Source organism: Balaenoptera borealis (genome assembly GCF_965194805.1).
Source record: "Balaenoptera borealis genome assembly, chromosome: 21".
Lineage (NCBI taxonomy): Eukaryota > Metazoa > Chordata > Mammalia > Artiodactyla > Balaenopteridae > Balaenoptera > Balaenoptera borealis.
The window spans coordinates 23720384-23735725 of NC_138880.1; the positions used below are offsets into that span (position 1 = coordinate 23720384).

Sequence of the window (15342 nt, forward strand, 5' to 3'; positions counted from 1 at the left end):
TGTGGGGCTGTCCTGAGTATCGTGGGAGGTTTAGCAGCACCTCTGGCCTCTGCCACTAGATGCCAGTGGCATCCCTTTCCCCCGTGTGACAGCCAAAAATGTCTCCAGACCTTGTCAAGTGCCCCTGTCCTCCCATCCCACTGAGAAGTGTTAATACAGAGGCACAGCTCCTGTGAGAGCGCAGAAGGCAAGGCTACACTACCCCCCGACTCTCCAGCACTGGGTTCTGTTCCCCACGATGCGCAGGTCTCCTCACACGCCCCACGCAATCAAGGGAAGGGATTAGGGGGTTCCTCGCTAGAAAGCATCACCGACAGGCTAACAGGTCTTTGAATCTTTCTTGTACGTTGAAATACAAGTTTCAATAAACACCCCCTGAGAAGAGGGTTAAAGAAACAGGTATGGATTTACTCAGGGACTAGTCCAGTTTCCAAAGGAGAAATGGTGCTTCCTTCTTTTTTTTTTTTTTTTTTAAAGCACTTTTCTTTTTTATAGCTACTTTATTTATTTATTTATTTATTTTATTTTTGGATGTGTTGGGTCTTCGGTTCATGCGAGGGCTTTCTCTAGTTGAGGCAAGTGGGGGCCACTCTTCACCGCGGTGCGGGGACCGCTCTTCATCGCGGTGCGCGGGCCTTTCACTATCACGGCCCCTCCCGTCGCGGGGCACAGGCTCCAGACGCGCAGGCTCAGTAGTTGTGGCTCACGGGCCCAGCTGCTCCGTGGCATGTGGGATCTTCCCAGACCAGGGCTCGAACCCGTGTCCCCTGCATTAGCAGGCAGATTCTCAACCACTGCGCCACCAGGGAAGCCCGGTGCTTCCTTCTTAATGCGAAGCTGATGGCAATTCTCAGTAGTTAGTGATCGTCACAGACTTCTTCAAAGTTATCTGAAAATCACCTCAAAAGCGGCCCAGGAACTAAAACAATATTTACCTTACTTTTCAACTTGAGGCCGGAATGTTCTCTTTTTTACAAGTGGGATTCTCTTATCACACCAAACACCTGAAATTTCAAAGTCTGGAGTGTGTCACTCCACTTTAGTAGAAAGTATATTTGAGGAATAAGCAAAGATCTTACAGCAGGAGCTGATGGTGGAGCCTCTCACGTTATAGTGGAGGAGAATACAGCGGCCTCACGGGCCAGGCAAGGGCGAGGCAGGGTGCCTACAGCGCACCTTTTATCTCCTTCCTTTCAACATCTCAAGGGCTGAAACTTCCAGTACTTCCTTTGGTTTAAGGCCCTCCAGCATGCTTTCAATAGATTTTTTAAATAATAGTGTCCTTTCAGTTAAATCCACACATCAAATTGCCGGGAGAACCCTTCTCCCACATTAGAACTGTGACTTGAACAGATAGTAGACACTTAGAACGCAGTTCTGACGCACACGATTTCTAAGTTTTGAGCATGACTCGCATAGCACCTGCCTGTGTGAGTGAGCAGTGCGGTGGGAAGAGTCCAGGACTAAAGTCCAGGAGACGTGGGTTCAAGTTCCAGATCAGCGTGTGACTAACCAGGTACCTGTGTAACATCTCTGGACCTGAACTTTATTCATATAAATGCAGGTCTTAGAATGGAAGGTGACTAAAGTTTTCTGGGGGAAGAGAGGTGGGAGCAGAGTTGGATATAAAATTATATATATGCAATTTTATATGTAACTATATAAAATTACACTCTCCGTAGAGAGTGTAATGGAAGTGCCCTGAGCCCTCGGTCCCTCAAGGCAGGTAAGGGATGGGGCTGTGTTGGATGTTGGGGAAGGAACCGCAGGCTCTGGAAGCTGCCGCACTCAGAGCATCAGGGCTGGGCAGACGGAAACCCTGGCAAGCGCCCTGCAGCAATGGCCTGGGGTGTTTTGTAAGTTTAGGTCATTCATAAATTAGAAACTGTGTCAAATTACTGCAATGCTAGGAAGTTAGATCACAGAGCGTTAGAAAGGACTCTGAGAAGTCTGCTAGAGTCTACAGAGTAGCTCCTTCTTTCAGGCAGGGACACCTTTACATCCCAAATCAGATGAGAAATATTATTTAAAAAAATAATTCCTGGGGCTGCCCTGGTGGCGCAGTGGTTGAGAACCTGCCTGCCAATGCAGGGGACACGGGTTCGAGCCCTGGTCTGGGAAGATCCCACATGCCGCGGAGCGACTAGGCCCGTGAGCCACAATTACTGAGCCTGCGCGTCTGGAGCCTGTGCTCCGCAACAAGAGAGGCCGCGACAGTGAGAGGCCCGCGCACCGCGATGAAGAGTGGCCTCCACTTGCCGCAACTAGAGAAAGCCCTCGCACAGAAACGAAGACCCAACACAGCTAAAAATAAATTAATTAATTAATTTAAAAAAAAATTCTATGAGAACAAAGTTAAAAAAAAAAAATTCCTAATGGAAATCATTATGGTTCTTATCAACAAGTGACTGTGTGTATGTACATACTCAATATAGTCTGAAGTTCTTCTACACTTCTGCTTGACACATTCAGTTCCAAAACTCTTTACTTACACTCTAAACAAGATACACAATGTTGCCAACACCTCCCAATCTATACTATGAGCACGTCACCCCCAAGAGTGCAGTATTTATATACAGCAGTTTCTATCAGAGTCAAATCAACATTATGTCCCCCTCTGCAGTCAGCTGAATAAATACTACTCTTAAATCACTTTGTTCTTTTTTTTTCTTTAACAATTCATTTAATGTTTCTGTATCATTAGTCAGAAGTCATGTTAATTTGCAGGGTCTGTTTGTCCACAGAGGATCCTTTATTTCCTACCGGGGAAACAGCTTGTGTGTTTTGTTTTGTTTTTTAATTTTTATTGGAGTATAGTTGATGTACAACATTGTGTGTTAGTTTCAGGTATACAGCAAAGTGAATCAGTCATACGTATACATATATCCACCCTTTATTTATTTTTTTGGTTCTTTTCCCATATAGGCCATTACAGAGTATTGAGTAGAGTTCCCTGTGCTCTACAGCAGGTTCTTAATTAGTTATCATTTTAACTATTCTTGATAACATTTCAGGATCCAGAACAGCAGTGGGGTGGGGGAAAGCTTTAAAGGGAGCTGAAATACTGGGCTCATTCACATCCAACTGCAGGGAAAATGGAGCATATGTTCCATCACTACTAGAATTCCTACACTTGGCCAGTATCTTAGTTCGGGCGACTATGACCAAATACCACAGACCGGCTGGCTATGAGCAACAGAAGTGTACTTCTCACAGTCTGGAGACTGGGAATCCAGGATCAGGGTGCCACCACAGCTGAGGTCTGGTGAAGGCCCTCCTGTCGGTGGCACACTGCCACCTTCTTGCTGCGTCCTCACACGATGGGAGAGGCTGGGGATCTCTCTGCAGCCTCTTTTATAAGTCACCAAGTCCATTCATGAGGGCTCCACTGTCACGACTTAAGCACCTCCCAAAGGCCTCACCTCCTAATACCACCAAGTTCGGATGTTAGGATTTCAACGAAAGGATTCTGGGGGAACACGATTACTGAGACCCTAGCAGCCAGCTAATTTTACTAGACCACTTCTCAACTACCTGGGCTGTTCTAATTGTAAATAAAAAGCTAGAGTCGGGCACTAAAATGCAAATGCGAACAGATCACTGGCTCTACAGTAGTGGTTCTCACGCTGTGGTTACTGGAAAAACAACACCAGCATCTCTGGGGAACCTGTGAGGAATGCAGACTTTCAGGGCCCACTCAGAGCCACAGAATCACAGACTTTGGGGCCCAGAAACCTGCATCTTAACAAGCCCTCCAAGTGACTCTGACACACACTGTAGTTTGAGAACAACTGGTCTCCAGGATTAAGCCCAAACTTCTCAGGACAGCTCACAAGTCCCTTTAGGATCAGCCCCTGTCTTCCCATCAAGGCTCATCTCTCCATTACATCCCAAGCACCTGCGCAGTGTCTCAGCTGACATAACCCACATACAAACGCACACGTGGCAGCATCCAGCCGCAGCCACCGACAAGCCCAGAGGGGATGAGAGCCACTCAATCTTTCTGATTCAATGCTGCTACCCTTAAGAGAGCGCCTTTCTTGAGCTCTGGCCCAGGTAGAGCTGACACTCCACACATCTGTGCCACTACTCAATCCTGAACCTGCAACACTCACTGAATTCATCAAATTGTACTGTGATTTTGTTTGTGTATCCGCCTGTCTCCTCACTGGGCTATGACCTCCCGAAGGTCGGGGACAGGTCCATGCACCGCACAGCCGTGCCTCATACACAACGGCACTCGAAAGACGTTTGCTGAGTGACTGAAGACCTACTTCTGGTGGTTAAGATATCCTTCAGAGTCCTTTCTCTACTGACGTGAAGGGTCCTGTGAACTCAGGTGGTCTCTCATCTACCCAGGATCAGCGGGGGGCGGGGGGGAGGTGTTGTGAACAAAGCAGAGAAACTCGAGATAAAATATAAAGGATAAGTAGGAGTTATCTAGGCAGAGCGATACTGAGTGTAGGGCAGCATTCCAAGAAGAAGAAACAGAATGTGCAAAGAATATGAGGCAGGAGGAATTGGGGTGAGCTGAGGAAATAGAAAAGTGAGTGTGGCTGGAGTTCAGAGGGAGGGGGCGGACTCGAAGGAGATGAGGCTGAAGATAGAGACGGGCCCAGAGCAAGCAGGACCTTGCAGGTTTCACATCGAAGGGTTGTTATTCTAAGAACAATGCGAAGACAATGAAAGGTAAGCATGGGGGTGGCATGATTAAGATCTGTATTTTAAAAAAATCACTCTGGCTTCAGTATGAAGAATAAATTGAATAGGGGCAGGAGTGGATACAAGGAAACCAATTAGGAAGCTACTGCCTTAGTCCGAGAGAGACGCGTGGTGGAAAATGGTGGTGCAGAGAAAGAGCCGAGTTGAGATATATTTAGGAGGTCAGTCTGTGGGACGACAATGGACTAGATATAGTGCATGATGGAGAAGGAATGAACGAGGAGGACTCCTAGGTTCCTGACTTACTCGGATGGATGGCGATGCCATTCACAGAGACAAGAAACTACAGAAGATGACCAGTTATGTGGGACCTGATTTGGACATTTTCATTTGGAGGTGTCTTTTGATATCCAAATAAAAATGTTCAGTGAACAGTAGGTAAGTAGAAAAGCAGAGAATAGAGGTTCTGTAGATAGAAATTTGGAAAGTCATCAGCATATAGATAAAGGAAAGACTAACCAGACAAAGAACACAGAGCAGTGCTATCCAAGGAAACTCTGGTGATGAAGGAAATGTTCCACGCTATCCAATACGGTAGCCACACGTGGTTACTGAACGCTTGAAACATAACTGGTGTGACTGAGAAACAAAATTCTACATTTTTATTTATTTTCAGTTAATTTAAATAGCCACATATGCTAATGGTTACTATATTGGACAGCACAGGTATAAAATAATGAGAGTTAGAAACAAATCTTGAGGAACTCCAACATCTAAAAGCTGAATAGAGACGAATAAGCAAGCAGAAAAACAAACAAACCACTAGAATGACAGAGTGTCAGCCAGGGCAGGTGAAAGCTCCGGAAGACAGTAGTCACCAATGTCACACGTGCCGAACAGTCAAAGATGAAGATGGAAAAATGTTCACTGAAACTAGCTAGTTGGACTTACTAAACTTCCCAAATTCCATCACCAACAAGAAGTTGTTGTGATTAGCGGGTAAAATTCAGGCCTCAGTCAATATGTTTGGCCAGAATGAATGATAAAATAAGGTCAGAGGCAAGAAAATTTTGTGAGCAGACTTAAAACTTCTGAGACCAAGTGCTTCAAATTGTTTAATATCTATGAATTTGCTCTAAGAACCTCCTTCTCTCATCATGCCTAATTTTCTTGCCCATAGGACAAGGATCTGAGTTAGATGGTCTCAAAACTTTTTTAGTTTTATGATTATTTACTTTCCCTAGAATTGTATCAGCAGTTAAACTAGCTGAGGCATTGTAAAGACTTTTAAAATCATTCGATACCTTATTTCTTTAAAAGATCAAAATACCGTAAGAAAAAAGCCATCAAGAAAAGAATCAAACTGAAATTTCTACATTGTTAAAGAGAGGAACTTGGTCTTCATTTAAGATAAACTAATCTACTATGAACCTGAAACATGTACAGAGTTTTGTGTGAATTTGCTGGAGTCTGCTGGCGCTCAGAAGCCTTATTTGAACCTTCCTCTGAATACAAAGTAAAGTGGTCCCCCCGACCCTACTCTATCATCCTGAGAAAAGTCAATGCAGAGTCAGCTGGTTAATTCCTTAAGGTTTCAGAGGAAACACAATCAGGTAATTTCTCCCCACTTGTTATATGGCATTTTTTCCTCTGAATCCTCAAACTATTTCACAATTGCATACCATTTCTTAATCATCAACAATTACAGTTGAAAAAGACCTGCCTGAAACATATTTATATGTAGCAACAAAATTATACTTTAGCATATACACACTATTTTCATAAATAAATTTCCCATCTGTAGTTTGAATCCTAAGTATTCTTAGTATCTTCCATCTGGTCATTCTTTCTTTTAAACTCCTTCAGTTTCCCACTCACCAAGAGCACATGGAAATAAGGAGAAACAACATTGGAAATGAAATTGCTTACAACCTCACACACAACCTGGCAGCATCATTACACGGTCACTCTGAGCACAGCCCGATTTTCCAGGTTTAAGGAAACAGTGCAGACAGGTGCAGCTGGTGACGAGAGGTTAACACACAGACTGAGGCTTTTCCCGGATTCTCCGCCCGATGATATTTTCACTAGATCGCACTATCCTCAAAAAACAACAAAACGATTCTATTTGAGGGGAGCCTTTTAATGGTAAAAAATCAAAGTTTCGGTAGTGCCTTTTACAGGGAGGAAAAAACACACACACACAAAAACATTTGTCTGGAAATAAATTACAGATTATTTTGAGGAAGAATGAGATTAACTTTTTATGTGACAGCTGTAAGTCAAAACTCAAAGGTCACAGAGAAATAAGAACTGTTTCCAATAATAATATGTTACTGGACATTTTATTAAAAGAAAAAGGACAATGGGGAATGTTCAATTTGACCTTCCTTTTTATTAAAAAAAAAATACCTGCACTTAAATTATAACAACCTAATTCTTTAAAATTGAAACCACCTACACATGAACTTCAAGAGTGAGACAGCAGATGGTATTATTTATGAGGGAAGTCACTTCAGACTCTTAACACATTATTCTCCCCTAACAATGGGCTGCGCAAAGATACACAGAAATAGGAGACGATTAACTATTACCTCTATGTTGTCACTTCCAAGCACTTCTCCCCAGGGTTGCTCTCTCCCCACAGCGTGAATCCCAGCTTAGAAACGCCGGATGGGCACTTTTCCACCCTCCTGTCATCCCAGGTCCACAACGCCAGGACCGGTGAGCTCTCTCACCCCTGACCCAGACCCCTACACAGCCCCTGACTCTTTGAGTGTCTTCACTGAGAAACCCTTTATGATCACCAAGAGCAGGCAACCTAAAGACTGAGGAAACTGAGGCCTAGGGAAGTGAAGGACGTGCCCAGGTTTCACTGGGAAGCTGGCAAGAGAACCAAGGCCTCCTAAGTTGCAGCTCCCGCACTTTTTCTTCTGCCCCCAAACCTCATCTCACCCACCTGAAGCAGTGGGACCTCACAGGAACAGCAGCAGACTAGGAGTTGGGACCTCAGACGTAAGCTCTGGACAGCCATGTCCCCATCTGTAAAGGCAGCAGGCGGGACCAGCGCCATAATGTCCCACCATCTGATCCCTCCCCACATCCAATTAGTTACCAACTGGGCTGTCTTTCCTTTATAACCTTCCTTATCAATCCCTTCCTTTTCACCACCGTTATCTACACCCTAGATTGCTATACTTCATTCCTGGACACTGTGTCACCCTCTGTCTTTTATTTTAGCCACTCTAGTGGGTGTGAAGTGGTATCTCCTATTAGGTTTGATTTGCATTTTCCTAATGTCTAATGACGTAGGGCATGTTTTCATGTGCTCATTAGCCATTTGTATATCTTCTCTGGAGAACTGCCTATGCAAATCCTTTGCCCATTATCCAGTTGGACTGTCTTTTGATTACTGAGTTATATGAGTTCTTTATATATTCTGGATACAAGCGCTATATCATATACATGATTTGCAAATACCTTCTCCTATTCTGAGGGTTGTCTTTTTACTTTCCTGCGGAAGACACAAGTTTTTAACTTTAGATGAAATCCAATTTACCTTTTTTTGGTCACTTATACTTCCCCCTCATTCTTATACAGACCCACACAGTTTGCTAGAATACTGATTCCATGGAACCTGTCTTTGTTCTGGACATGAAGACACACGGTAGCTGAAATCGCTTATATGGTTTTAGCTGCCCAACTTTTTTCTGAGATTTTACTTCTTAATCTAAACCCTATCATAGACTTAAAAAAGACTAATTTAGGAAAAGCTAACTACTGGTAACAGAATTAACCCAAAAGAAGAGTAATATAGCAAATCTTAATGTGGTTATAGAGCTTACTGAAAATAAATGCTTCTAGCATTTTCACGAAGAGGAACTACAATGCTATCTTTTTTTTTAAATAAATTTATTTATTTATTTATTTATTTTTGGCTGCGTTGGGTCTTCATTGCTGCACACGGACTTTCTCTAGTTGCGGCGAGCAGGGACTACTCTTCGTTGCTGTGCACAGGCTTCTCATTGCAGTGGCTTCTCTTGTTGCAGAGCACGGGCTCCAGGTGCATGGGCTTCAGTGGTTGTGGCACACGGGCTCAGTAGTTGTGGCGCATGGGCTTAGTTGTTCCGCGGCATGTGGGATCTTCCCGGACCAGGGCTCGAACCCATGTCCCCTGCATTGGCAGGCGGATTCTTAACGACTGCCCCACAAGGGAAGTCCCTACAATGCTACCTTGAACTTACCAGTTATAACGTTTCGGGTTGAATTGTGTCCCCCCAAAAGATATGTGTAAGTCCTAAACCCTGGTACCTGTGAATGTGACCTTACCTGGAAACAGGTCTTTGCAGATGTCCTGCCAAAGATGTACTGCTTGACTCTCATCTAAGAGCCAAGAAGCGAGACCTGAAACATTCTTCCATCACTGCCCTCAAAAGAAACCAACCCTGCCAACACCTGGATCTCAGATTTGGAGACTCCAGAACTATGAGAAAATGTTTCTGTTATTTAAACCACTCACTCTGTGGCACTCTGTTACACAGCCTTAGTAAACTAACACAATAACGCAAGATAAGAAAGGTGTCTCTGACTAAACTCACACAACAGGGAGGAGCACTGAGAAAAGCCAGACAATGGTGGCAACAAGAAATCCCTCTCTAGTATTCTCCTTAAAATGTCGGTCAAACTGTCTGAAAATAAGCTATCTTCTCTGCAGGAACAATGAGGAATAGGAGAGGAGCACAGCCTGTACTCTTGGAGGAATTAATCAGATCACATCTCCTCTGCTCAAAAGCCTCCAAAGACTTCCTCATTCAGAGTAAAAGCTGAAGCCCCTATAGCCCTTCAGGACAGGGTCTCCTGCCACCTCTGATCTCTGGCTTTCTCTCCCCCCACCCACCCCTCAAGCAAGTCTGCATGCTTCTGCCTCAGACTTTTGCACCTGTCCTTCCCCAGACCCCCTCGGGCCCCTAGGGCTTTGCTCACAGGTCCCACCTGGGCGAGGTCTCCCCAGGTCACCCTATCCAAGTGCAAAATCCTCCCCTTCCGGCTGAGCCAGCCTTCCTTATCACCCCCACCTCGCCACAGTTCAACAAGAAGGGAGAACCTGTTTTTCCCCAAGGCACTTCTCGCTGTCTGAAATGCTGTGCATTTTATTTGTTGATTGTCCGACTGCCTCCCAGCCTAGTTCAGGGACTCAGTGAATGCAGAGATTTCGCCATGTCCACTGCTGAATCATAATCACCTACTCAGCGTTCAATAAACATTTTTAAATGAATGCATTTGCGCAATCTTCCTCACTGGGCTGAGATTAAGAATAAGTGCCTCTTCAGAGTCTATACCCTCTTTTTTTTTTTTTTTTTTTTTTTTAAAAACTTGGCTCCTACCTTCTGTCAGAGACTCAGAAAGACAAGTAAAAGTCCCCAAGCACCCCTTTGCCTCTGTGTGCTGATTAGAAACCTGGGCACAGGTTAGAGTCTCTGGCCCAAGTCTTCTTGTCCTTTCGGGACCCTCCACTCCTAGACAGGAACTTGAGGGGGCCTGGAGATTTCCATGGGAAGTCCAGCCTACAAGGTAGAAGTGTTGGTGCCTGTCAGCTGGGAATCCTGACCTTCTCTGCCCTCCACAGACTAACACGTCCTGCAACTTCATAAATGAAGCACCGGGCAAACTGTAGGGAGGTGGGAGCCAACTTCAGACCTTGATTATTCCTCAGCATCAGAGCCTGGATAACCATCTCTTTATTTGAAGAGAAATAAACAGGAAAAAATTATAGAACATGTATATGTATATTTTTAAATCTACAAGAGTAGAGGAGGAAAGATGTTCACAATACAAACGTTTAACTAAAAGAGGGACTTTACTGGTGGTCCAGTGGTTAAGAATCTGCCTTCCAATGCAGGGGATGAGGGTTCAATCCCTGGTCGGGGAACTAAGATCCCACGTGCTGCGGGGCAGCTAAGCCCACGTGCTCTGGAGCCCATGCACCACAAGTAGAGAGAAGCCCGCGTGCCGCAACGAAAGACCCCGCATGCCGCAACTAAGACCCAACGCAGCCAAATAAATAAATAAATATTTTTTTAAAAAAATAATAAATAAAAATATAAAGGAAAAGGTTAAGAAAATTATGAAACATCAACTCACGAAAGTCATTCAAATCGCTATCAAGATTATGTTCCAACATAGAAATATCAATGAATACTAAGATTAAATTTTAATATGAGAAAAAATTATAAAACCATGATTAGTTTAAAAACAGAACAGAAGCAATATGTACCCACTGACTTTAATATTCTAAAAATTATGACTACAGATGAATAAAGTTTATAAGGGAACACAGAACTACAAACAAAGATTTTTATTAGGATGAAATTACACTTAATTTCTCTTATGTTGTTACACCATTATTTAAACAAATCTGAAATATTTAAAAGTATGCTCATACTTGTCAAAGCTCTGACAGGAGAGAGAAGGCTGGAGACAGACCTAGGACCTTTAGGATGCATACGTGAAGAAAACAAACTGGTTCTTACCTTTGTGCCTCTTCAGCTGGGGGAAGCTGCTAATTGTAGTTGCTTGGATTATTTCCACTACAATTTGATACCTGAGTTTTAAAAAGGGAAAACAAGAAAAGATTGAATAGGAAAAAAGTACTATTTTCAGAGATACGTTTAGAGTGTATTTGTACTAATCAACTATAATACTGTGAATCCTGCCCAAGTATCATTAAAACCATCCAACAGGGATGACGTCGTTGGTCCGGGTGCTGGGCCATGCGCTACTCAATTCTGAGACCGGAACGTAAGAGTTGTGAACGTACTTCTCCAACTCCATTCCCTGTACAGACGCATTCCCACCTGGCCCCCCACTGAAGAGGGAAACCTTGAGGTTATGATCAGCTCCTCCCTCTCCCGCACCCCCCACCTCTGCTCTCCTCCGCGCTACCAGTAACCAGAGCCTATTGGTTCTACCTCCTAGACCTGCACTGTCCAATAAAGTGGCCACGAGCCACGTGGGCTACTTAAATTGAATCACAATTTTAGTTCCTCAGTTGCACCAGCCACACTGCAAGTGCTCAACCACCTCATGGACCTCATGGACCACAGTGGACAGTGCAAATAGAACATTTCCATCACTGCAGAAAGTTCCACTGGATTGGGCTGTCCTACACACTTCTCAAAGCTGTCCTCTCCCCTCCAGTCCCACTGTCACCATCTTCGTGATTTCCTGCATTACTCCTCACTTAGAAGAGCATTCCAGACCAACAGATTCAAAGCATCTGCAGTGGGACTCTGGTGTCAACACTGTCTAAGCTCCCCAGGTCATTCTAATGCACAGAGAGAGCTGACAGCCACTGGAGCAGAACACCAGGTAGATGTACGTGTGACTGAGGTCACCTCTGTGTGAGGAAAAAGAAAAGCTTATATTTTTAGTGCCAAGTACAACCCTAGAATTGTGGCTATTTTAAGCATATTCAAGTCAGGTGAGTTATGAACCCAAGCTCTTAAGTGCTATTTAATTATTATTAAGTATTGCCCTAACCAAACTTATCTATCCTGAGTGTTTCTTAGCCCTTAATTATGTTGACTGATTAAGAATCTGCCTATCATAAAGCTATTTAACATTAACTCTTTATCTGAACACAAACTTTGCAGCATTCTAAGATTTAATGCTACATTTGGTTGGCTTTTAGAACACAAGATATGTTCTTTTGCTTTTCAACTAAAACCCAGAGGACAGACGTGAATTCATCTGTCACAGCTATTCACGGCCGCCTCACAAATTCACATCTTTTTATTTCTGCACTTGCGTAGTAAGAATATCGATGCCCGCTCTCACCACCTCAGAGAACAGGCTGTCAGGAGCGCTGCCGGCAGTCACCTGGAGACTGTGGCAGACTGCTGCTTGCCAGCACCCTTCCTCTCTTTTTTCCCCACTAACTGGAACACATTTATTGGGGAAAGCAATGCACCCAGCTCAAAGCGCTAACCTTCTCCCTAGCAGTTAGGGACAGCCATCTGATACGGTTCTAGCCTGTGAGATATGAGCAGAACTTGCCGGGAGGGGATTCCAGGAAGGGTTTTTAAAGGGGCAGACCCCATGGAAAAGCCCTTTCAGTCTTCTGTCCTTGTCCTTCCTCAATTTTCCTCCATGGAGCAAGGATGCAGCTGGATGAAGGCACAGCAGCCTTGAGGATGAAAGCCACGTGGCGGCGGGAGAAGACAGGAGGAGTTCAGGTGTCCAGTGACATCACTGAGCCGTGACAACAGCCCCAGCCTGTCCAACTCAGGACATCTTGTTATTGAGGAGAATAAACCCCTAACTTGTTTAAGTAACTGTGCGTCGACACGTCTCATGGCCAAATGCCGTCTGACTGAGAGACAGCTCTCTGAAGTCTCCATCCATAGAGAAGTTATCTCCAGGCTGAATACACACTCAGGCGATGTTCTCCAAAAGGAGGCCTTGCTAGGACATTAATGATCAATAAAGTTGTCTGATGGAACTGCCTTCATTCCTCCATTAATGGTAAAACACAAAAGTAGCTTTTCACGTGATTTTTCCTGCCAGTTATGAACAGATGAGGAAACAGCTTATAAGAAGCATACACAAACCTGGAATCATCAAAGTCAAACACTCCTTAACCAAGTCTTTAATTTAACCTTGGACTTAGGTTCTATAAGCAGAAAGCACTGACTTTTCACTCAACTCCAACACATGTCACCCAACTCCAAACATATGCTTGTTGCAGAAACTTCTACGAAGAAAAGCATGAGAATAATCTATGTGGTCAATACGCTTTCATTAAACAAACACTTTTTAAATCAGTTCCTAGTTTCTAGACACACTGAAATGAACAACAGCAACACGGTATCTGCTTTCAGAAAGCTCTGGGGATATATCAGACTAAGGGGAAAACGCTCAGCCTATAATATTTGAAAGACTACATAAAAATAGATTTTTAATGACACACTGATTTTAAAATGCAAAATGGCATGTACACTTAAGATTGCAGATACGTAAATATGTGGGTATATGAACCAGGGCTACAACGCAAAACAGAGAATAAAAATGAAGGGCATCCGTATTAAAATGGTAGAATTATAAGTCATCTTAAAACTGTTCCCAAACTGCTTATCTATCTTAGCCAGTTCAGACAGACTTACCTTCTTTCCTGCACGGGAAGCTTTCCTTACCTCTGCATTTCTGCACCAGCCTCACCATCCTTCTATCCTTTAGGCTTGCAATCTCATCATCTTAGATATCTGCCCTCCCATAAATATGAATCTCAAAGTCCTTTCAATAAGTTCCTCTCCTCCTCTTCCTCTTGTCACCACCCTATTTCAGGCCTTCTCACCCGTGGGTCAGCTGCATTAGCTAAACGGTCTGTCTCCTTGATGCCAAGCTTTCTATCTCCCACCCAACCCACTTCGAGCGCCCCTGTCAAAACACCTTCCTCAAAGACCACTCTCAGCTCCTCGTCCCCCGCTCAACCCCTCCAGGGACCTCCCCAGAGGAGGAAGCCTCCACTCCAGCCTCCCCTGCACCTTGGCCCTGGCCCCCTCACCCAACCCCCATATAAGCCTGGACTGAAGCCACGACCGTTTCCACACTGCTCTCCCCAGACTGCAGTCACTTTCCAGGCTTTCGCTCATGCTGTTTCCTTCTGAAAACAATCTCCCTTCTTGTCCACCTAATTAGATCTTACATATGCTTTTCTTCCCTCAAGTCATTCCCAATCCCTCTAATTCACATTAATATTTCTCCTCGCTGAAACCCTAAATTACTTCTGCTCTATAATAGTACCCATTTATCTACTATTTTATACTGTTATCTTAAAGAGTCACATTTCCACAAAGAATGCTGTGAACGAAGAAAACGGTGTGTCCAGTGTGTTCAGGGCCTCACCCTTCTTTTTAAAATGGTCACACATCTGAGCCTAAGACAAAATTGTGGCTTTGTCTATAAAAAAAGATATGCTACCTTTTTTTTCTCTCCAACTAGATCATAAGCCTCTTGAAGATAGGGATTGAGTCTTGGATTCTCCAACCGAACCTAGCTTGGCAGTAAATATTAATGAGTGCTAGGGACAGAATGTTTGTGTCCCCCGAAAAATTCATATGTGAAGCCTAATGCCCAGTGTGATGGTATTTGGAGGTGGGACCTTTGAAAGGTCATTAGGTCTCGAGGGTGGTACGTGCCCTTACAAAAGAGACCCCCCGCCAGAGAGCTCTCTCCACTGCGTGAGGCCAGAGCAAGAAGACTGCTGTCTATAAACCAGGAAGCGGGCCCTCACCAGAAACCCAATTTGCCTACCAGCACCTTGATCTTGGACTCCCCAGCCTCCAGAACTAGGAGAAATAACTGTTTGTTGTTTGAGCCTCCCATTCTATGGTATATTTGTGATAGCAGTCCAAACTGACTTATTAATGAGCTACATTAATAAATGTTAACATCTGTAACACTTAACAGGCACACGTAACATTCTGAACAATTTGTTCTTTCGATATTCTTAGTGATTTACACTCTGGGACAAACAAGTCATCAATGGTACTGAAGAAAATACACGCCATCTGAGTAAGAGGTAAAATGTTCAAACAAATCTATAAAATTATAAAGTAATACCACCTAACAGAGTCCTTTCATCAGGTACCAGGTACCTGATTAGATTAATTTATAGTATCT

General features: G+C 44.0%; 1 protein-coding gene across 6 annotated transcripts in view; it reads right to left on the bottom strand.

Moving 5' to 3' along the window:
- SNX25 (sorting nexin 25) overlaps positions 1-15342 on the bottom strand; it is a 117169-nt gene that overhangs the window by 41142 nt on the left and 60685 nt on the right. For all 6 annotated transcript variants that reach the window (XM_082375195.1, XM_082375192.1, XM_082375191.1 and 3 more), the window contains one exon: positions 11193-11263. In XM_082375195.1, coding sequence (XP_082231321.1) covers positions 11193-11263 — 71 coding nt within the window. The remainder of the gene's footprint in view (positions 1-11192; positions 11264-15342) is intronic.